The sequence below is a fragment of the Colius striatus genome, chromosome 12, assembly GCF_028858725.1.
Source record: "Colius striatus isolate bColStr4 chromosome 12, bColStr4.1.hap1, whole genome shotgun sequence".
In the NCBI taxonomy this organism is placed as follows: Eukaryota; Metazoa; Chordata; class Aves; order Coliiformes; family Coliidae; genus Colius; species Colius striatus.
The window spans coordinates 12817512-12842458 of record NC_084770.1 but is presented as its reverse complement, the minus strand read 5'-3'; the positions used below and the strand labels follow the sequence as shown (position 1 = coordinate 12842458).

At 39.0% G+C, this 24947-nt stretch overlaps 1 protein-coding gene across 1 annotated transcript in view; it reads right to left on the bottom strand.

The window, feature by feature from the left end:
* The window catches only part of SPHKAP (SPHK1 interactor, AKAP domain containing), a 56638-nt gene that overhangs the window by 2571 nt on the left and 29120 nt on the right, over positions 1-24947 (bottom strand). The window contains exons 4-11 of the mRNA XM_010202910.2: positions 19626-19685; positions 16218-16352; positions 13075-13330; positions 9093-12801; positions 5601-5780; positions 3759-3845; positions 1775-1827; positions 1506-1690 (exon numbers count right to left, since the gene is read on the bottom strand). Coding sequence (XP_010201212.2) covers positions 1506-1690; positions 1775-1827; positions 3759-3845; positions 5601-5780; positions 9093-12801; positions 13075-13330; positions 16218-16352; positions 19626-19685 — 4665 coding nt within the window. The remainder of the gene's footprint in view (positions 1-1505; positions 1691-1774; positions 1828-3758; positions 3846-5600; positions 5781-9092; positions 12802-13074; positions 13331-16217; positions 16353-19625; positions 19686-24947) is intronic.

Below are 24947 nucleotides of genomic sequence, written 5' to 3'. Positions count from 1 at the left end.
GCTGAATGCATTTTAAATTATGTTTATGATTCCCAAATGCATGTACTCAAGAAAATCAAACAATATCTCTGCTACTCAAGATGATCTTCCCATAAAAGACCAAAATACTGATTTGTAATACTTTTTTCATTAATTGATTTGAATACTGTGACACTTTTTGGAAGCCTTAAGGCCCGCACTGTTCTTGCCAACCTGGGAAATGGGGCTGGTTTGGTCCTTCCCATGTGTGGCATTTGATGGTGTCTACAATGGAGCACTAACTAATCCTTCAGGAATAGAAACAGTCTGCACTTGTGGCCATGTTGGACTTTGGTGTTGTTCTTGGTGCTCTAGCTTGGATTAATACCTCAGAAGGTTTCTCAGTTTTGGTAGTCTGTGTCTGTCTGTCTTCCTCTGAAAACAAACTTCTGCTTTCAAAATGGTGGTTGGCAGAGGCTACACTGCACCCTAGTCAGAGCAAAAGAGTACTGGCACTCATAGCCCTTTTCTATTGAGAAGCCAGGGGTGCTTCACTGTTTCCATACAATGATGCAAAATGCTTTAGTCACTATAATTTTCAAAGCAGCAGATGTGTGGTTGCAAATATGGCTCCACTGGAAACACTGGTTGATCACTGCCCGGGCCAAAGCTGTCTCCCAGGCCTTGTAATCTTATGTCAGACAGTGAACCTGTGCTAATATAGCTTATCTTTATTTTGCAGTTAGTCTCTTCTATGTATTTGAGTGATGGGCCCATTCCTTGGTGAACAGAAGTCCTTTTCTGCCAGCCCAAAGTGACTGTAATCCTACGGTGGATCCATGGTGGACCTTGCACAAATGTAGGAGGAACTGCCAGGCCCCTGTGTATCTGCTGCATCGCCAGCTCTGGCAATTTATGAAGACCTAGCCACGAGTTCAGATCTGCCTGAGGCTGCCCTAATCACTGTTTCAGACAAGGCAGAACCTGTATAAGAACAAAGGATTTCAAAGCTGCAAATCTTAAGTCCATCTTCTGTCTCACATCCTAAATCAGCTCTGCCACTGAGCAGCAGAACTTTGCATGTGAGATGTCCACAGACAGGTGATTTTTACTTTTACTTTTTAAGATAATATGCTTAAACTGCATGAAAGCAATCTGCAACCCTGCAAATGCAGCCACATGAAGGAGATTGGTAATTCTGCCTTGGGCATTGATACTTAAAGTACCATTGATATGAAAAAGGAAATAGATTAATCAAAGCATGCTACAGAGGCTTCATAGAATATCTGATGGTGATACTGCTCCTGTGCCACAGACAATCTATTAACTATTTCACATCCCTTAAATTCTGATTCATTTAATCCTCTCCTTCCTTTGTGTACTAAACAGTAGCATTGCCATCTTGCTGTAACAAACATGGGTTTGCACCTGCTTTTGAGCTCAGTAACTTCTACAAATCGTAACTGCTGCTGTGATTAAAGTATGTCCAATAGTATGTCCAATAGTATGTATGTGATTAATAGTATGTCCAATTCTATAAATAGTACCTTTTCAATTCTGTTTTCCTGAGATTTCTTAAAATAGATGGTTGGAATTCCGAGTTCAGAAGCAGCTATCCACTGCAGGGTGGCTCGCAGCTCTGCATCGGGGCACTCCGGTTCCAGATCAAAGTTTATCACCAGTAGGTCTTTTTGACAATTAGCTGTTCCCACTGAAAGCCCAGAAGTACTTTCTGGAAAAATAATCCCAGCAGTTACTGTGCAATTACTTGTGCTAACTTCAAATTGTATGCTTTAATTGATATGGTTCAACTTACCCTCTGTATTTTCTGTCTGTTCTTTAAGGAAAACCTTTTCTTCTACTAATTCACTTAGAAACAAACAACAACAAAGCTTATTAGTGATATTTAGGAACATTCTACAACATTGCTTCATGATGGATAAACTTCTCCCTCAATGTAAGACCTAGAAAACTGCAAGAAAAAAGTTACATAGGATGAAATTAAAAAATGGGGAATATATTTCATTCATTTAATCTGTAAATGAGGAAAAGTTATGGAAATAGCAGCATAATTCCCATAATAGGATGAAGTACTGGTTGCACTGTGCATTACATTTTATCGGGATCTGTGTTTTTACAGTTTACATAATGACAAGCAAATGACATTATGGTAAGACACAGCATGTCTCAGAAGCTGAGTGGAAATGCTGAATGTCCAATGTCTGCACTGTGCAGTGCTGTACTCCCTGCCTCAGTCTCTTCCAGTCTTGCTCTCTGGTTTCATCTTTCGTAGTTAAGTACAATTGTTAACTATCAATGACTTCAGCCACTGCTGGTTTTAAAAATATTATCTGTTTGGATAAACAAATTCATATTGCACCTAGTAAAATCTTCCAAAGATCTTAATTTCTTATGTACCATCTCTTTCTTAAACTACAGGAATCAAACTTCAGGCATCTTGGTCACAGCTTCAGCTTTCATTTCAACACAATATCCACGCTCATGTACATGTGGCAGGAGACTGCAAGTTCCCTATTCTTGCATTTGTTTGATTGCTCCTGCAGGGACAGCACTTGCAGTACACATTTGTCTCTTTCTGCCATCAAAAGGAATGCTGCAGGTGTAAGATTTTGTTTCTAGCACAGAAGGGCACTGCTATTTACCTCCTTCATTCACAGGATTTCAGAATCTCCCTCATGGCTTTAAAGAATCAAGGTTATATATACTTGTGTGGTGGTTACTGTGAGAGGAAAGAATAAAATGGCAGCATGCAACACAGGGTTTCTCATGACTTAGAACCATAGATGCTTAATGACTTCCTTCCCAAGTTTCTGTTTGAACGGCAGGTCTATTCTGTGCTTTTACTTTGATTTGTGGAAATATGAACTTCTCTCAACTATCGCCTAACACCTGAGAGTAGCCCCTGAAAGCTAATCAGGGGGAGTCAGAAATTTATTCCTTTGGTCTTTGGAAATATAAGAGAGAAGGACCATCTTTAGGGATGTGTGCAGGAGGTATCAATGTGTACAGGTGAAGATGGGAATGTTTTAACAAGGTTAGTCTGCGAATTGGCAGCTGAGAGAATGCCTGTAACTACAGAAATACGAAGGCCCTCATTTCTTACAGAAAAAATGCCTGTCAAAAGCAGGACAGCTGTAAAATGGTCTGGTAACAAGCTGTGAAGTTTTTTTTATGTCACTGACTTCACTAAGTTCCCACATTTGATGCGTATTTACAGTCTGTACATTCCTGCAGTGGCCATGCCCAGGCTGCATCATGACATTCATCAGCTGGCAGGTTATACCAGGTTTCAGGGTACCAGAATCTTTAGGCAGGTACTTGAACATCTCTTGATAATTTCATTGCATGATTGGTAGAAAAAATAGGTAATATGTACTTTGGTCCAAGTCATTGCTGTTCTTCAAAAGAATGCTATGATGTATTTTTTCATGGATCCTTATTTGCTTGACCTTGCTATTACAGTACATTTTTTATAATACTTGAGAAATTATTTGGAGAAGAAAGTACACAATGGGAAACATACTGCAGAAAGCTGTCTTTTAGGCAAAGCAGTTGGTGGATCCACATTCTCTTGAGGGACCCATCTGGGTGGGCTTTTCTGTAATCTTTCACTGTCTAGTGCTGTCACTCTGCACAGACACCTGCATGTGCTATTTTTCTGAAACGAAGGTCAGGCTCAGCAGCAGGTGCAAAGCAGAGCTTGGCACATTTAAGATGGCATAAACAACTCACAGTTAAAATTAGACTAAACATCAAGTCTCACTTTAGCGACTACTTACTTAATCATAGGAGAAGATGGCACGTTCTCCTGATAAATTTCCAGATCCATAATGCCAAGACTGCTAGTTGTACTACTGTTGCCATTGCTGACAAAGCAAAAGTTTAAACATTAGTGCCAAACTGCACTGAAAATGTCTCCATACATTTTAATGTATTTATGCACAAAGTGAAGAGGCTGCCCCATGCTATGCAGTTACATAAAATCAATTGTGCTCAGCAAGTAGTTCCCAGAATGAAGCACGTTAATCTGCTCAAAATAATGAGGCTTTTATTAAAATGGTTGTAGATGGAGCATGTATCAAGTGATGCTGGAAACTAGAGGAAAAAAACAAAAGTGGACTATCTTCTAGTGAATGGCTTATGCAATGAACATTTGGACTCAAACATAAAACTAGTCTGCATGAGTCCTTGAAAAGAAATACTATCAGGTACAGAGATGTCCTGGAAAAAAGCCTGCAGAGATTCAGATACCTCTGAACGTGGTGAGTTACAGCAAGGCATTTGGTTGCCCATCATTCTACTTACCTGTTGGGTGACTCCATGTCCGTAACTAGCAGCAGTTTGTGTACTACATCTTGCCCCAAATACTACCAGGGATCTGATGGAACCCAGAAGTACAGTGACAGCCCCTTAAGTGTCTGACTACTCTGAAAGATTGAGATTTTAATTAAAACCGGTGCTCACTGGGACCACTAATATGTGGAAGTATTTTCTTTGGCTTTTTCACAAGAGAGAAGTATTGCATCTGAGAACATTTGGAAAAAACAGTACCAGTTCACTTTGTAACATCATTATAAATTTGAGAGTGAATATTTACGCAAATATTGTAACAGTCTCATGAATAGGTTGTGGATTTGCTGGCTGCAAGTCAATTAGCACAAGCATCTTCTGTGTGGCAAATCAAGTAGACCTTCTTAATTTTTACTGGAAAAGCAACTAATAGTGGTTTTCCTTACATTAGAAAGATTGATTAGACAGTTCCTTTCCCCATCAGGTTTTTCTGAGTCAGTGTCAGCACACCATGCATTCAGACTTGCTGTAGTAATTTCTGTTTCAACGCAGAGCCAAAAGGCACAACACATTAGCTCTCTCAAACCAAGGACTTTGTTCAACTTTGATACTATAATAATGGGATGAATGTTCACCCACGCTGACAGAAAAGTTTTGTTCAGTATTTTTTCAGCTAGCCAACAGTCCTTCTCTTCCCCGCTTCATTACCATGCCATCTTCCCTCCCTGTTGTCTTAATACCCAAGAGAAAGATGTAACTACTTGACAACATTTCAGAAACCTAACCTAAGAGCATGTGAAGAAAAACACATTTCTCAGTCTGAAGTTGTGAAAGGGTTGAAGTCAAACTAACCCTACAGTTTAGCTATAAACCTTAGAGTTTGTATCTACTAGGTAACTAGTAGATCAGGGCTCTGTCTCTGCTCTCAGTGCATAGATACCCAGTGGGAACAGCAGTCTCATAAACTTCAGCTAAGGAGATGCCAAAATATGTGTTATGCAAATAGTAGCAAATAAATCAAAGACCCTAGCAATTAGCTTGTCTCATGGCCCTTTCACTGAAGGACTGAGGCACCAGGAAGGCACCAGAAAGTTTTTTCTTTCTCTGAATCTAGCTGGTCACTGATAATAAAAATATGTGCCTGAGAACCAGAACGAGGCCAACTTTTCCCCATTCTTTAAAAATAAAGATGAAATCTGTCATTAGGCTTTCTTTTACAGTATTCTGAATAAGTCTTGAACTGTTGACCCTCATTCCTGATGCGTGGTAGTCAAATCATTGGCTTAGTTGATTAGACCACATTGTATACTGAGAACAGAAAATATGGGTACCTCAGGGATCGCTCGCTGAGTTGCAAGTAGCTACTTGTGTCATCAGGATTGTCCTCATCATTAGCTAGCTGGGACCAGCTGCCAGTGCTTTCTTCACTGCTGCTGAGATGGTTTGGAAATTCTTCAGCTGTTTTTGTCTCTCCTATGATTTCAGCATCCGATCTGCTCTGAGGACTGTTGCTGGTAGGGTGACAAGAAAGGCACACTGATATTGTAATATAAGCAAACAAACTCGTGGGACCAATCTTTGGGCAGTGCTGCTCATTAAAGTCAACCAAGTTGCAAAATTTTAGAGATGAGACTGGACAAGCTTATAATTTATACACAAAGTCCAGTTGAACATCTGGTCTGTGAAACTCTTAAAAAAGGATCTTCTTATGACTGCTATAAAAAACCACAAAACAAAGTAAGCCTTATACTGAAATATGCATAGAAAAGGTTTCATTTGTACAAAAAAATTTTGCATGTACAAGAACTGCTCACTGAATAGGCCTGTTGCTTAATGCACTTCAGTCAATCCATAGTTGAAGTATGTGGTATATGTTAGTGCAGAATGACAGCATCTCTTGGAAATATATATTGGCACTAAAGCCCTGTCCTACTAATGGGTGAGTAAGTTTCTTGGCAGGTTCTTCTACTCTGTTAACATTGCAGATATAAATGACAACCAGAAGTAAAAGTAGGAAAGTATTGTGGGTTGTGAAGCACTAATGACTCTGAGCCTTCTGTGTTTCTTAGGATCTTTGTCCTTCTCCAACCTAAACAGTAAAGTATTCTTTTTCTAGGTAGATGTTCAGCAGGCAGTCAGAAACCAAACTGAATATGGAGCTCAGACTATATTTAGAAAGTAAAGGGTTAAGGGAAAGGTGCTTTCTAATTTGGCATATTTGACATCATACACACATATTTTATAGCACACGTATACATAGCTACACATTCCCACAAATGCACTCCTAAAAGTAAAAGAAAAGCTGTATTTATGGTAACTTTTCAGAGCCAAACTGGACTTTGCAAGGTTCACTGTGAGACCTTCAATATGCAGGCAAAAATGTATATAATAATTCAAACCTCACTCTTTTTGGACTATAAAAAGAATTAGTTATATCACTGCAGTGCCAGAATAACAAATTAAACCTGTAGTTTTGTAGTATTTACTGGATTTGCAACATTGTGATTAAAAAAACAGTGTAATATGTACTGGCCACTCTGCAGGATCCTTCTAGAGAAGTTCTTGCCTTCAAACTTTTATCTATAGTTATGGTTGAGGTGCCCTGTCTTCAGCTAGAGCAGGAGTTCACCCCAAAAATTCTATTGCTCTCAAGTAATTAACCTGATCAAGAATATACTGTATCCTTCTGCCATGCTCTCACTCAGCAAAACTAAGAAATTGTTGCATTAATGCTGGATGCTAGAGAGAGTGGCAGCCTCCTGTACAGGGAGAAAGGGACTTGTTTGCCTGAGGGCCTCTGCTCTGCCAGACACTCAACATCTGTCAAATAATTCCATCTGTGATCTCTGACCCCTCAAGTTACAGAACTCATCATTGGCAGGAACACAAAGGCACTGAGTGGACAGGTCAGAGGGTCGTGGTGTTATTCAGATGTTTTAATACAGGACAGGTAGCAGCTAATACTTGGTCCAAAACACAAGAGAATTTTGTGGGCTTTGCTACTTGGCATTTTGGGGTTTGTTTGATTCATTATGCAATTGTATCTCAGACTAGTGATGCTTTGAACTGACAGTTCCTTACTTTTGAACAGTCGGTGGGAACTATTTTTGTGTAACTGTGACAGGACTGGGTCTGTTGCACAGCCTACGTGCAAGAAACAACGCTTTTTCCTTGCTGAAGACCTCTTTCCTGGGCCTGCACAGCCTTTTCATTTTGTTTTGGTGTTTTTAGTTGACTACGTGTATGCTTGATATTTCGCATGGAGTCCTCTATGCCTGCATCTACACCAGCAAGGAATTTCATGCAGTAGGAATGGATCAAAGCAATTGGTGCCAAGGCTTTTATTATCTTCATTATATATTTTTTTTAGTTTTTACTTCAGCCTAGATTTGGTCCAGCCAGCCATGCCACAAGTGGTTCAAATCCATGTGAAGAACCACTGGAAGCTATGTTCCCAGCAAGGGTGCAAGCACGTCTGGTACACACTTGTGGAGCTTGTAGTTGAGATTCCTTTCAAACACATTTGCATTGCATGCTGCAAACACCTCTGGGTACTGATGCTGCCCTAACTATCCCATTGCTTTAAACTTCCCATAGCCTCTTTGGGAACTCTGCATCAAAGCCAGAGAAAAGTTGTTATTAAAGAGCTCATAAACTGTGAAAAATAACTTTGTTTTCAGTCAAGATTCCAAATAGGTAGATTTCTAAATGTATCTTATTAAAAGCAAGTTGTTTTAAAGGAAGAGGAAGGTTAGTGTGGGAGAGTTGGTATGAAAGTGACACTGTGATAAATGTCCACCTAATTGCTACTGTACACAGGAAAGTACATGCTTTCTCACTTCAAGCAGAGCTTTGCTAAAAGCCAAAACACAGCACTGTCTAGAATAAAATGAGCTACAAAATGGTTTATAACACTAGCAACTGCACTCTTCCTAGAACTCTGAGGTAATGGAATACTGCAATGCTCCAAGTGATCAGCACTTTAGATACCATTAAAGTAACAGATATGATGAAGAGGTACAGTTAAAAGTAGGCAATGCCTTGAGAAAAAGTTTTGCTCTTAATGTCATAGCATCCACAGTGATCCTCTACATTAGCACTGCACTCTCCAAAGCAAGTTGCAGATTCCTTAGCAAAAGGAGTACAACTATAGGAAGAGGATTCTAAGCTGTGGCATAAATTCAATGAAATGAAATGGAAACAAAATTTTCTTACTTTCTCTATCTAAAACCAGAGAAGTTTTGAACCGAAGGAGGTGAGAAGTGCTTTTAATTACTATTTTATATCCTCTATTAAAGAATTTCTGTTACAGTGACTCCAGACTGTAAACACAAAGCTGAACTTCAAGCTCTCAGAAGTCTGGTCTTGTTTCCAAGTACACAAAAGATTAGTTACACAAACATACATGGCAGAGAACTACAGGTCAAATTCTGCCATGTTCTGCTTTTCACTAACACTGATCTTCATTTTTCTTTTATGTTGAGATGTCAGCCAGCACTAAATGAAGGTTTAAACTTTGCCTGTCATTCATATCCTGACTATGGAAGACATAAATATCTGTAGAGAGAAAACTTTTGTGCAGAAATAGATCTGAATCTCAGAACCATAGTATTGTCATAGTCAATGTAGGTTTGCTCCAGAAATCATCATTGCGATATATGACTGGGTGATTTTATGCCATTAGAAACTTGTAATCAGAACTTAATCTGCTTATTTCTTTAAAAGTGCTTCTTTTTATCTTCTTTCTTTTCTAAAATAATTTTTTACTTGGAAATTAAAACAAACACCAAAGCAATGTGCTGATTTGCTCTTTTGTCACTTACCTATTTATTATGGAACTGGAAACCGTGTGCTTCCCATCAAAATTTTCTGGAGGCCTCTCCTTGCTTTGATGCTCCTTTCCAGAAGGAATATGTGAAGTTAAGGACTCTGAGTTTTTCTCTGGCTCATCTCTTTGATCAGTTTCTATTTGAATTAAAGGCACTTCCCTGTGCTGACCTGCAGGGAGGCATCCAGGACTTTTCATATGCTCTTTTTTCTCATCCAAATTTATTCCATTCCTTTTGGGTTTTGATTGAATCTGAGTTGCGTTTTGGGGATGTTTGCTTTCCAGCACATGTTCTTGGCTTGTATAATCAAAGGAATCTTGCTGGACGACAATTAAGTTTTTACCATTTTCAACAATATTTGCAGCCAGTCTGTTTGCATATTGTTCCACATATGGTGGGGAATCACTGTGAAACTGGTCTCCCTCTGCAGTTTCTGCCTCATCCACTATGATTTTGTTCTTGCGCATTAGAGATTCAATAGAACTTGCCCACGTCTCGTGAATCAGCGTGTCTGTGATCTGGTCAGTCTTGCATCTTTGGTACAGGCAGGAGTCAGACTTGCAAAGACCTGAAGAAGCCACAGTACTGACTGGCTGTACGCTTAAGGAATCTTGGTGATGGCGGGCAAATCCATCTAAGGAATTTGCCTTAACCGGGACATTGACTGTCAGCCTAGAGCCAGATCTGCTGTCAGGCACTGACGATTGCCTAAAGCAAAAGGGAGATCGTAGAGAGGGTGGTAGCAAATTGCTGCACCAGTCCTTTGAATTCAGAGGGGAAGATACATTGTCTTTGTTTTCCTTTTCTATTTCTCTTAGCATATACCTATAAAATTCTTCTGTTATGCTTTCTGTGCTGGACTGTTTGGATGGGCAACTTGGTCTTACATTAAGATGACCATTTTTCTTGGCTACCTGTTGCAAAGCAGAAGTTAAGATGTTGTTTGCATTTTTTCCTGCATAGTAATCCAGTAATAAATCAAAACCTCTTCCTTCATTTTCCATCTGGTTCACCATAAACCTTGAAAATTCATCTGTAATGCTTTCACAACTAGACTGCTTTGAGACAGAACTTGTCTGGCTCAAAGGCTGACCAAAGGCATTTATTAGGCCCAGGGTACTGAAAGAAGCTTTGGAATCTAAATCCTCCTCTGGTATGCTCTCACAACTTGAGGCCTTGGCTCGGCTCCATCTTTCACAGTGCAGCCTGTTCCTGGGGTGGTTTGGACCTTGCCAGATGCTATCAACCACGGAGAGTTCGGTGAGGTTCATGATCTTGGCAGCCACTTCATTTGCAAATATGTTGACTGAATCTGGTGTGTCCTCAAGGTTTATAGATTCATCTACTACTCGATTCATCAATTTTTCCTTGAGCTCAGGATGCTCATCTGTTTTTCTTTTGATCTCACTAAGTCTAGGTGCCCTGTGCTTCCGAACAACTGAACCATTAGCATGGGTTTCCTTTTTCCTTTTCATGGTTCTGCATGATAAACTCTGGGTCACCAGATATTCATTGCCTCTCTTCCATGCGCAGAACCAGGGTTGCTTTCCATTTGAATTTTCTAGACAAATGGCAGCTATTTCCGTTGCCATAGATACAACTGTTTCCGCCAACTCTTCTGCAAAATCAGCTATACAATACTTGTCCCTTGAATGTTTTACCTGTATCACAGGTTGAGAAGGAAGCAAGACGTGATTACCTAATAAAGACAAGCTAACCTGAACATCATTACTCAGCACAGCATCACAGTTACACATGGCCTGGTTTTCTGCATTCGTGGTGGCACTGGAAGACAACTGTTCTTGGACACCATGCCTGCATTCATTGTTTGCAAAGGTGTTCTCTTTTCTCTTCTGATGATTGTTACTTTGATCTGGGGATCTGTAACAGTCTCGTGCGGTTCTTTTCAGGTATCTTTTCTTGGGAGATGTTTTCGCAACAAGTGTGTTATGCCCTGTAGCTCTGCTTGCTGGTTCTGAATGCAGTGTGACACTTTCCTTGCTGTTTACATCTTTCATGTGACTTTTCCTAGTGTTTGTGACATTTCCAAGATCTTTGCTTGCACTAGTGGTGTAGGACATACCAAATGCCTTAACGGCAGAGTGATCGAGGGGGCTGTGTGAAGGGTCACATGCCTGTGTTGACCATCCTTCTGCTCTTGTTACTTTATCTGTTTTCGTGCCCTCGGAAAAGAGAGGAGAACACTCTTCGACTTGTCTTATGTCATTCATCTTCTTGGAAGTGAAATGTATTATGTTAAAAAGCAACTCATTTACAGTATCCATGAAAATGTCTTGTGTACTTGAGCCGTTTTCTGAGTGGGGGTGTAGCTGCCTCTTCTTCCTAACCTCTTCAATAGAATGTCGTAGAATAATATTGGATAAGTTTTGTGCAAGTTCATCCCTGACTGCTTCATCAGTGTGGTGAATCCGTGGCTTTGCTGCTGTTTGAATAATTTTTGCATTCATAGATTCCATAAAATGCCCTACATTTTTGTATGTGTTGGGCTTTGTCAAAATTCTTGATGCCTCTTTGAGAAGTGCCTGTGCAATGCTATCATTTAGTTTTTCCATGCTGCTTCCTATAGCTATGCTACAATGAAGAGTAATGGCTGCAGAAGTCTGAGCAGCAGACAGAAGTCCACTCGAAGTTGCAGGGTAGTTATCTTCCTTTGTTTCTCCCAAACCACAGACAGCTACTGCACTTGCTACTTGAGTCATGCCACACAGCGCAGATGGAAATGAATATTCTGTGCCAGCACAGTTATCAAGCTGTGAGGATGCTGTGTGTAGCTCTTCATTATCAAGCACTCCACCTTTAGAGTCTGTGGCTTCTTGATCCTGTCTGAATTTTTCTGCAGCCTGGGGACTGGAAATGGTTCCAATAACAGTGGCTGCACAAGCCAGAGCCGCTTCCAGTGTGCTCTGACCGTGTCCATTTGAACGTTCCTCCTCTAAGTAATCTGAAACTTCAGCAGAACTTTCTGATTCAGCCCAGTGGCATAGGCTGGGGAAGGCAGACACTGGCCAGTCAGATATATTCTCAGAACTATCTGGACTTTGCACTATGACAATCTTTGGAAGTTCACTCCATGATCGGGAAGCAGATATATCTTCTGACTTACAGGAGCCTTCTGTGGAGATGCTGACTGCAGCCTCCTCACTAAAAGTGGGTTGAGACTGTGAGAGCCTAATGAATGCATCTTGCAGAACAGATTCTGCTAAATTTGTGGCATACTGACCTGCAGTTGCCTGCTCATTTTGCGAGGGAGGATCAGTCTTCCTGATACCTGCACAATCCTCTCCATCTGTCTTACTGCTGTGTTTTGCTGTTGGGTCATACAGAGGCCCCAGCTCCTCTTTAGCCATTTTGGTTAAAGATACATCTTCTAACACAAGCACTGAGCAGGAATTTTCAACCTCTTCAGTCAATTTAGTAGTACTAAAGGATGAAGTAGCTCTTCCTGCTAATTCCTTCTGCCACAGTATTTCCTGATCTGACTTATCTTCAGGTTGTAAGCTTCCATCTTCAGCCACAATGTTCACAGCTTCGGATACTCTAGTAGCTGCATTATCTTTATTAATGCAGTTCCCTTCAAGGATGAAAGGCAACCTGGCTTTTCTGTACTGGAGATTTTCGAATCCCTTCCCTCTATTTTTTTTGACATCTGAAGATGCTTCTGAAGCACTTAATTTTTCATGGCCTATTAAAAGAAAAAGAAGAATTTAGTTTTGGCAGAGTACTCTGTAACTTTAAAAAGAAAATGGCTGCACAACTGTGTAAAGCATTACTGTTCTGTAAAACTGCTGCACAACCACATATCCTTGTCTTTGAATAGCAATTTGAAAGTATGAATGGCTGTCCATTTTCTAAATTACAAACAAATATATGCATGAGTTAACATCAAGTGCAATTTCACTAAGCACTGCCGTGGCTGTTTTGCGGGATGAACAATGCTCAGTCCTGTTGACTTTACCAGTTTTACATTCATCAGCGTCGTTGTCATCCTCGAGGTGCTCAGATGCTGTGAGGAAATCTTCTTCTATTGAGGACACGGAGCAGTTTGTGTCATCCTCAGGCTTTAAGACATGAGCTTCTATCTGCAGCTGTCTCTCCTGAACGAGTTCAAGCCCAATCAGAAACTTGTTTATTTCAAAAATGATGCAGCTTGCACTGTTTTTCCTGTCTCCCCTCGCACACTGAACCAAGCAGACATCTGCCAGCCAAGGACACTAGAGAGGAAAAGAATCTCAAACAGTTATTTAATTAAAAAAATAAAACTTATTTTAAGCTTCCTTGTCTATAAATATCTCAGGAACCTTCTGTTGCAAAGATGCAATACAATTTGTCATTTAGAGGTTTGTAACAGTGTGCAGTTACATATATGCCAAAATAAGACCACTTGGACTGACAGGTTTTGTTATACAAGCCTTTTAGTAGAGAACTCATCTGTATCACAGGGGCATCTTTATTTTGTCGGAATTACCAAGCACTTTGTTTTCAGTCAACTTGTTAATGACAGAGACTTACTTGCTTTTAGCCATGTCAGAGTTAGTCATCTGACTGACTCTGTTATTAATGGCCTCACACAACCTGATATTACCTGTCTCTTGAGGGAATTGTTTGTGGGCAAGAATTCTTTTTCAGGATAATTTCTGTTGCAACCCTTTAAATACTGATTGGCAAGACTGTGAAGAAAAGGTCACCTTTAGATGCTTTTACAGTCTATTTTAAAACAGTATTTTGTTCCTCTGCTTTTCTTCCTCTCATTCCTTATTTGCCCAAGCCCCATTATTTCAGACCAGTATAACCCCCCACCGGAGATAAGGCTTCACTCACTACCTGCTGTGCTGAACCTTAATGTAAAACTATCTTACCCAGAGCAGCTGTAAAATTAAGTTGAAAGTTGGACAGAAACTGAAAGGAATTCTTGTTATCCTCATTTTATTGATATTAAAACTGTTAGCTATTTATACATTCACAGAGCTAAGTTGATATCTCTGCATGGGACTATGTTTGTGGTATGGATGTACTTTAAACCAAAGCCAAGCTTTTTCAGATTGTGCTTGAACTCCAGGCCCCTAGAAGGGAGACAGATTGAGTAGAACTATGGATGGAGGTAGTAGATTTTAAGCTGTAGAGAAGATGCCTTGCAACCCCTGTGCCCTTGCACTGTATCTGGCATAATATAACCCCATTCTACATCTTTTGTCATTGAGTGTGAATGCAAAGCAAATATCTAGCAATAAAGGGAGTGGGATGAGCATTACATTGAAATACCATGTTTTATTAGCCAGCTCTTCCTTTTCACTTAAAAATATGTCTGCACAGAGAACCAGATAAATTAGTGTGTCAAAAGTAAAATGGAAAAGGGATATTTTTTTTTCTTTGAACTAGTTGCTAAGAAATTTTTGATGAATCAGACTTGAGCATAGACCATATTGTAAAAATGTTACTTAATGTTATCCAGCATTCCCCTGGTTTTTCTCCAGTCGACCATTTGTAGAGTTGTACTTGTGAAAAGGGCTGAGAGGGAGAAGAATGAAAATCCCTGTCTGAAAACTCAGTGAGTCTCCTTATAAATGAGATTCTGTGGAATGCCAAACAAAACAGGAGGCCGACCACAGCATGTGCTCTTCTGGCCAAAGAATCTCACCCAGACACAATGGAAAGCTTTACTCCTCTTACAAGAGAGCAATTTCAGTTAGTTCTCATTTGTCTCTTGACTGTGCTCTCTCTGAGAAGGCTGCCAGTCTCAGTGGCCACAATCTTTCTGAGGTGGAGTTAACTTGGGTACTCCAAACCTCTTGGTTCAGGTCTCGAAGCACCCTTGGTGTGTATTGCAGTGGCCTCTCCACAGGTTGAAGGGGTTTAGACCTCCATTGCGTCCACTACAAAGTTGTGTTCTTTGTAAATCTTGCTAAATTTAGCCATGAGTCACAAGTGTAAGTTTCTCTCTTTAAAAATCAGCTTATTAGTATGACATAAAATTCAATGATCTTTGCAATACAGCTGTTCCAGGGCCTGCTTCATGAACACTTCTGTAAACAAGTTAATTTTGGTGGAAAAAAAAATTCTCCTTTTTTTTACTCCTGCAAATAAAACTGGAGATACCTGTTCATGTTTTAAGTCTGCTCAGACAGTTCTGTACTCCATTAAAACTGCAGTTTTAATGAAATTGTTCTTAATTTACTATTCAATGAAATCAGAACCAGGCCAAGAAGTACTGAAGTATTTCTCTTTCTTTACACAGATGGAAACAGGCATAAAGTATGATAAAAAATGGAAAGGAAGAAAAAGCTTCTTATTACAATAATGAGCTAAGCTTTTAGAACTTGTGCATGAAAATGACTTTAAGCAAATGTTATCATTTGGTTCTTTCTCTATGTGGTGTCAGTAGGAGGAATACTGGCCTTCAGATCATAGATAGGGTACATTTCATTGGCAATAAAGGGAGTGAAGAAGTTAGCATGAGAGCTTTGCCTTTAGCTCCTTTAAATGTTAAGTTTTAATTAATGCATTAATTATTTTCTAAGTTGATAGAAGCTAAATGAAGTCTGATAGGGTTAATGTAGCTTGGTATTTTCCATTGTCACATCCAGGCTTGCAGTAGCCTCTAGTCCTATCAGCAACTCTTTTCCGAGGTGCATGCGTGGGAGAAGATGGATTGGGAACAAAAGTGGGAAGCAGCAGGTCTGTAGGAGCTGTGCCTTGATCTAGCTATGTGCACAGAAAAAGTGTTACATCTTTCCTTTCTCCCCTCTGTGCTGCACTTCTGATACTCTTGAAATCTGGGTTTATGAATCATCTCTGCCACCAATACCTGCCTTCCCTGAAAGATCAGCCACTAATATGGCTTTAAGCATTACCAGCTGCAACCCAGACATCCACAGGATCTAGAGGGAGTAGCAGGATTTTCGCTCCTACCTTGTGCCACCCTCTTGCCACGTACACTTAACAGACTTTTATTAGACAGATTTATTTCTTAGGTTTGCAAATTCCCACTCATCTCTTAAACTGATGCAAGGACTTCACTTTCAGCTTCCTTTTTTCCCCCCATTTTCTAAATTCCATCCTTTGCAGATGTGATGTGATCTTAGAAATGAGTCTGATTCCTACCTGGGGAACTTCATAATCAGCCTGAAGGTTTCCTGATGCTAATCCACTCAGCAGAACTATTTCATTTTCCTTTGGTGGCTGTACATTCATCGAACTGATGAGTTTGGGGAGGTTTGGAGAGACGTCGATCAACCTCTATAGTAAGAAACAGAGATTTTGCTCTCAGTTAATCAAGTCTGAGCAGCACAGTTATATTCACAAATATCAAAATGAAATACCACTTATAGGCATTCCTTTGGAAAGCTTACTTGAATTTTATTACTTTGAGTCAATTAAAAATAGAACTGGCAGCATTACAATCCACATTCTTTCTTATGAGCCACTAGGCAAGACAATGATGTCCGTACAAACTTCTGCACAACTGTCCAGCAGAACAATCTGTCATCCCTTACATTATCATATCTAAACAGCTTGATTGTACTTGTGAATCTAAATGTTTCAACTTCTTATTACGAGTGACTTCCTAAGAGACCGAGAGCACTGTGTCTGTTATTGTCTAACATAGAAAAGATTCAGTAAGTGTGGTAATAAGAATAGGGCAAGCCTTCCAGTTTTCCTCCAGGCATACAACATGCAATTCAATCCAAAGGGAAAGTTAGCTGGCAACTGCTGATCAGATTGATGCAATACTAAATGTGGAATAATGGAACTAGAAAAATATTCTATCATTACAAATGAAAGGTCATGAAGGTGTCCATTGAAACAGCAAAAAATTGCATATTTCATCTATGTATATTATTCTACCTGTTTTGTATTTACCAGAAACAAAAGTGGTAACAGTCACAACACCAAGGACATTATGTATCATACCTAGAGGGGTTAATGAGGTGAATATTTCCTGGGCTATCTGAGATTCAATTTGTATCCCAGTGCCAAAGGAGGTTTAGATTGGATATTAGGAAGAACTTTTTCACTGAGAAGGTTGTTAGACACTGACACAGGCTGTCCAGGGAGGTGGTGAAGTCACTGTCCCTCAAGATAGTTAAAAGATGCATAGCTGAGGTGCTGAGACACATGGTTTAGTGGTGAGCTTGGCAATATGGTTGGACTCAATGATCTTAAAGTTCTTTTCACACTGGAATGATTCTATGGTTTGTATCATGATGCTGCAGGGAGTCCCCAGGAGACATCTCTGCTCACGTCTGCACAAAGGCCAGACCAAAAGGACAGTACCAACTCTAACAGTGCTTGCAATTCTTTCCTGCCAATGATCTCTGTGATTGCTTTATGAACAGGGAATCAAGGATGACCTCTTACAGAGGGAGTAAATACCACCTCCATTCTAGACACAAACACAGATCACCAAATGGCAAAGCCATTAAGAGAATGCAGATCTCAGGTACCCAGCTGTATGCTTTAGTAACTATGCAATTCAGTGATACTTTACTGTTTCCCTTTCATCTTCAAAATAACAAGCTTACAGTACTGTATTTTTCCTCAGAGTGAATTAGGTATAATAAAACTTTCTGGCTTAGCAAATCTAGTTCAATTTTGGGGAACAATTTACTTTTCAGTAGACTGATCTTCAGATGAGGCTAAGTATTTATATTTGACATAACTAAATTCAGTGCTTCAATTCAGTTTGACATTTCAGTACAGTACAAAAAAACTTCTCATCCTTTTCTTTTTTCAAATTATAACCTTTCTGTTATCACACAGATTTCTTTATGTATCTCTATTTTTCCACTGCCTAAATTGCTGTATTTTATCAGATTTCTTAGGTAGAAAATGATGGCATTTGTATATATTTACTTCAGTTCCTTACCTTTTGTTGAGAATAAAAAAGAGTCTAGAAAAATTACTAGTTTACACCAAAAAGCCCCAATTCTACCCATTCCAAGATTCAATGGGTAATGCAAAAATAGTAATGCTACATGTTAGTTTCATATGAACAACATCTATGCTAACATCTTTAAAATTCTTCCATGAAATGCTTTCACCACATCTGTGTTGTACGAAAATCCACCCTACTCAAAGTTAATTGACACAAATTGTGTATTGTACACAAAAATAGTGATGAGTGTACATCATCACTGCTCTTAGAGGAGAACACATGGTACCTGTATTAATAGTGAATTTTTATTACTTACACTTAAAATGAAATGCCAACTAATACCTTCCAGTCATGGCTAACAAATGTGTTGACTCTGGACCAGAGTGGCCAAACATTGTGGACTCTGTTACCAGTCCCAGGATTGCAGGGCCACGACTTCCAGCTATGGGAAGTCGGACTGCAGCACTGCAGGGAGCTGAGTGGGCTCTGCTGGTGAGGAAGGGCTTAGGGTGAATGCACCACTGCCATAGGGCTGATGGGTAAAAATCACACAGCTGCTTTCAAAGGTGATTGGTACTTGTGAGGAAGTAATCTAATCTCCAGGTGATTTAACAGGTAGCTGCTAAAAGCTGGTTAAGGTTGGATTTTACAGATACCTAGCTCTAAGACTGAAGGAGAAACATTTGGTATTTCCTTGTTCCTTAACACTGTAAACAACAACAAAACCATTATGTCTGTGGATTCAGTAAAACTAAATCTCTCAAGCTGTTCTGCACAGTTAACTTGCTGATTCAATAGAAAAAACCCATTTTTCTGCAAGAAGTCATATTTATTTTCCACATCTCAATTTTCATAGACCCAGGATGTAGAAAACAGCATAGGAAAACAGTTCCTGCTAATGAATGGCTTACAGGATGCAACAAGGTCCCAGTGTTGGTTGTCTTCCTATGAGCTAAAAGTATGGCTTCAGCAAACTAACTGGAATGCTTTACTGAGAAACATCCTGGATATTGTCAGGAGATCCTACCTTTGTTCCCTTATCACATGTTGCTGCTGTATCACTGTGTCTATCATAGGCACCAAGGCAGGATGATGAAAGTGAACTGATCAAGGAAGGTTTAAACTCAAAACTGACAGAAGGTGATATCTTTAAAATGTTACTTCCTCAGGTTTGAGTTTTTCTTTTGGAATGGTACACACGTCATATACACTCCTCCTAATGACCACATAATCAGACCATCTGGAGTTTGACTATGACTGGTTGGCTGAACAGGACTGTAAGCAAAAGTTTCTCAAAAGCCTTATGGCAGAAGGAAATAAAGACAGAAATTATTTTTTTACTCAGTAATATGTCAAATTAAAAAAGGGGATGCATGACATATCCATGTTCACTTCCCTGATAAAACCAAGGCTGAGCAAGAAGTCCACTCACATGATAACTGCTGTGAATTTGCAGGCTCCATGGCAGGGTGCTGAGATAATTTCAGATTCCTGATGCATTGTTCTCTGTTAGGGTTAAAAATCTGGGGCTGGCTTTGATTTTCCCCATGGAATTTTGATCTGGGTTTGTATTGGAGACTCCTGGTGTATCTGACTAGACCCACCGTGCATACTATTAAGACTTAAACTGTTACCTGTTTCACTCGCTCATCGCTGCAATCATCTCTGCTTGCATCTAAATTCACAAAACAAACCTGTAATAAGAGAGAAACATTAGCTTATAATGTCAAATTGGAATGGTAGAACTCCTTTTAAAGTCAGTATATGTTCCCTTTCTAGCCTCATAGATGAATATGTGAAGCCTTTTCCTAGTACAAAAAAAGCTTGAAAGGTTAGCAAAGAGAATAGCAGATTTTAAGAAAGGAGAAGAAAGGAACAAAAGTAAGAGCCATGAATATATCTGCTCTGACTACTGGCTTGACTGATGAATGGGAAAATGTTGACAACAAACTATAATACAGAGGATATTTAGAAAAGATAGAGGAAATTTTAAAATCCATTTCATTGCATATCAGATAAACTCTTCCTGTCTTGGTTCCCATTAATCTCTTCTTTTCAGCCACAGTTTTTTTGGTAAATGTTTCACAAGTGCAATTGTGAATTACTTTTAGAGTTTTCTCCACAACGCATAAATACTGTAGTTTTTTTCCTAACTTTCCAAACTTCCTAAGTAGAAGTTTAAGACTATATGGAAATATTTTTCTACCCTTGGTTCATGAGCCAATATGCAAGCAATAATGCTAACCAGGCACTATGATCAGTGGCAGAGCAGCTTACTATCTAGTAAGTTCAGAATGTGATTCACTGGAAAGTACTCTTTGCATAGCAAGGTCTTTTGCCCCTGTCTTTCTTCATTATGAGTTCCAGTAACTAATGGTAGTGAGATTGACTTAAACAGAAGATTCAGATCTAATGACCATTTCATTTCTAAAGACTTTTGTGACTTCAGTCACAAAATTTTCAGTAATTTTCAGAAAGAAGAAAATCCCTTTTTCAGCTTGCTTTCTAAGTTAGAAGCAGGGACTCCAAAGCAAGGCTGACTGTCCTACTTTTGAGCACTCCAGAGATCTCTTTAGAAATTTGTGAGAGTTTGGTATTTGCTAGATATAAACCAAAACCTGGCACAGATTTGGGACTCAGCATGAAGCCAATACCTGATTCCAAACAAAGTGCAGATCAAAAAAATTACTTTCTAAGAGCTGAGTGATTCCTGTTTCTTTTCTAGCAAACAGCAGGTGCTTCTTTCCCTGCTTCTATGTAAATTTCCCCTAGAAAAAGAAAATGCTCTAAATTATCCCCTTAAACAATATTCTTGTGTTTGGCATCCAAGATCCTGTTTTGTGCCTCCTTTTACCCCAAGACAACACTGATTTTAGTTTATATATGCACATACCATATGTACAGATTATGATCATCTGCAGTAACAGCCAGCACAACAAATGGAAAGATCCAGCCAGACCTCCCATTGTAAACCCCCCAAAAACCCACTGAAAAAGAAAGCTTTTTGCCCTTTTAAATAATTTAATGACATCTTTATATGAACTTCAAAACGTATTTTCCAACATTTTTACAACTTCAGGTAAAATATTTCCTTGCCTGACAGTGTCAACAATCAGGATATGCCTCTATCATCTACATTCCACAACTTTTAAGAAATAGTCAGAAACATTTTTAAGCTGAAAAGTATGAAAAATAACTCTGGAAACACAATGTAGTTATGTAACGTCCTAAACATGTTACAGTTAATTATACAGGCAAAAATTTCCACTGGGATTTTATATTGAAAGCATTTTACGTATCACCAATAGGTAGTTATTACAAAGCATTAGAAAATTATGCTTCTGATTCACATGTGTACTTGCCCAGCCTCCCCTGGTGATACGTGGTTATGAATCCCCAGGCGCACGGAGGTGTGTTTACTCAGGCAAACATTAATTTGCCAACCAGGGTATGAGTGCTGTAAGGTATGAGTCCAGCTTCTAATCCTCTCAAGCATGTTCACTGCTGTACTGATGGTACAGCTATTACTTAGGAGCTTTGTTGCCAAGCCCCCACACCAGAGTGGTAAGGTCTAGTTTTATACTGGATTCAGTATGAAAGCTTTGTGAGAAAGCTGCGTAGGAGCAGTCGTGTCTGTGCATACATTCCAGTCAAATACTCAACTCTGGCAAACTTTGTTTTGTCATTTGCTACCCACATGTTGGTACAATGGAGTATGTCTTTGCTGTGTTATACACTGGCACTCCTACCAGTGACATCAACTACCCTTCTACAGGTGTGGCCTTTCCAAGCAGCTGAAAAATGATTATCTCTATTTCATGTGGTGTTGATGGCGTATAACTCATTAGTGCCTCAGTAACAGTATAAACTGGAATAGCTATTTGAAGCCATATGCTCTCTTTCATCTAGTTTTTTTTTTTTTTTTTTTTAATTTTCAGAACTCAATAAACTCCTCTCTGGCAGTAATGGATCCAGTTTCCAAATACACTTGTCAAATTCCACTGACATAAATTTATTGCACTCCCAATGCAGTCTCTTATCTTTTTCCTGTTCCGTAGACTTTTCAGCTCTAATTAGAGACAATTTTAAAATAAAATTATTTTTGCACTACTGAAAGACAGTGAAGAACTCATTTACTTTTCCAGTTGTGCTGTTTGCTTTGTGATTGGCTGTGCTTTGAGCAGCAGGTAGGACTAGGTGGGTACTGTAATCACAGGTTAACTCTACCTCGCCATCCTGGCAGGCTTTACACTATTGCTACCTTCTAGGAAGTTCACTGTGAGGATATTTTTCTTGGAGATATTTCACTAGAGGTGCTCAAAGAGGAAAAGATCCCTCTGGAAAAATATCTTACCTTTTTCTGCTTACATAATACAAAATTTAAGCTCTCACTAGCTTGTATTCCTTGATGAACTTCTAGTAATTATCGGAGATACCTCCATCAAAACAAGACAAAATAACACTACAGAACAATTAATAATCTGTAAGAGGGAAATATTGCATAGATTATGAAGAAAGAGCCAAGTCAGATCACCATTTGTTAACCTCAGTTTAATTCTGATCTTTGTTTCTCTTGGATCAGATACAAGTTAATGTATTTTAGCTTAGTTTAACTAGAACCTAACCTTGTCCTAATCACAGTAGCTTTAAATGTTGGTCCTTTCCCATACACTTCTTCATGCATTATATCCTCATCTTCCACAAACATCTTTTCTCTTCCAAGATATATCTGCTCTCCACTCATACTGAGTTGTCTGGAAACCATGGAGAAACATCATGATATTGCTTTTTTTCTTGTTTGTTTAGGATTTTTTTATTTTTTTGGGGGGGGGAACAATAGAAATTAAATGTTGTTACATAATGCAGAAAGAAAAAAAACTTCACCCAAATTCTGGCCCTCCAGTGAGACAGTCACACACAACTTCCCTCTTAGATACTTGTATCTACTCTGGTTCAGTAATGTTTCCAATGTAGAGATCCTGCTCGCTCAAATGAAAGCAATACTTTCCTTTTGGTGAACACATACCACTACACTCAAACTAGAGACTAAATACTAGCAGAAAGCAGTATTCTACATATCCAGAAACCATTTAATATACAATGACATCATAAATAGCAACCTTTTAAGTATGCAAATGAAAACTAGAATATTTAAACCATAAAAATATAAAAAGCAGATAGGGTGTTTTTTCCCCTTTTTCTCTTCCCTATTTTTCATGAAAATTTCCATGACAGGTAAGAAGTATATAAAGGAAATTATCTAGATCAAGACTTTCAAAACCTGAAATCTACTCTTGAGTCCATGTAGAAACTATGCAGACATATCAGTGTCCACTGTCTGCAAATTACCACTACTACTGCTTAAAAGAGCTACATGTTAAGAAATAATTTGTTTATTAATCACTTAAGTATAAAATGTACGATACACACAATATATTTTAGTCATTGACAGATGGCCTCAGGGAATTGCTAAAAGCCACTGTTCTCTCAGTTCAGAAGAGTAAAGCAATTTTTTTTTTCAGAGTACTGATGCTGCCAAACAGCTGAATGACAAGCCAAGAAATAGATTATTGTCTATATTTTCCTTATTGTGTTCATTTCAGTTTATATTAACCAAGGTTGGTATTACTGTCTGTTGGTATTTAGTACTCCCTAGATAAAAAAGCCCACTGATGGTAAGAAAGAAACACCGGCTCAGGGGTATCATACCATCAACAGTCATTTTTTTTAAAAACTTGTGTATTTTTCCCAAGTGTCTGTTCTGGGGTGAAGTTTATTTCAGTTGTGTACTATTGCCAAACTATTTTTTCCCTGTTTGTTTTAGGAAGTGCTAATGCCTCTTTCCATTGTCTGTATCAATGCCTGACACTAAAGAAAGGCCTTTTCTTTGTCCTGTGAAATACCTTACAGCTTTTGGTGAGACTAAAACAAGCACTAGCTTGTGAGGGGTTTTTTTTAAACTAATATTTTTTTTTTGTAAATTAAGATGAAAATCTGTTTGTTTTCCAGTCCTGTGTCAAAATACTAATTCAGTAGAGTTGTTTGAAGGCTTTGCTCATCCTACCACAATAGTAGTAGCTTCATGCACAGTGGTATAATATGTAGGAGCTTCTAGCAGCTTCTGAGAAGAAAAAGAGCTTTGAGATGCTTGGTCTTATTTCTCCAATGAAGTATGGGTTCTTCCAGCTTCATATAGGGAAGAGATTGAACTGAGAATCCACTATATTGCTCCCTCTCACTGGGATAACAGCTGTCCCTTGCACCTAGCTGATACAGTTACTCTGATAAGTGGAGAGCCATAGTCTTGCATTCTGCAACATAAAGGATTGTGACCAACACTTGTTTAAAGTGCTGCAGGATGTGTTTATTTCCCCTCCCCATTAAATCCAAATACATATACATTATATATTAGCCTCCCAAATAAATTTCAATACGGATTTTAAAAGAAAGGAATTTAAACTGAAGAGACAGGACTTGAAAACTAGAACTATATACAAATGTCTTGTGCAACCTTAATTCTACCTCATAATCCCACATTTATGCAACACAGGATGTCTGCCTGATTCAATGAAGACTGCAAAAAGCTGTAGAATTAAGAAGCAGAGAACTATGTATCTGCCATGTTTTAAAATTTCAGTTTATGGCTTTGTAACCTAAAGGACACTCTTAAACATGGTTTCATAGTTTCCAATCTATGTCAGCTGGTGTATTGCTACCACACAGTCAAAGACAGTATCAAAATGCCAAAATAATGGCAAGACAACATTTGGGTGGCACAAACCACTTCATCCCAGTTACTCTACCTCTGTTAACCATTCAGCTGATCCTTACCAGCTTTGGACTAGGTGTCACTAACAGGCTGAGTTTTGTGTTATATACCTCAGCTTAGGCTAAACTTCTGTGTATGTACTGGATTTCAGAGGAATTGTGCAGAACTCATTGTATTTTGTTTTGTC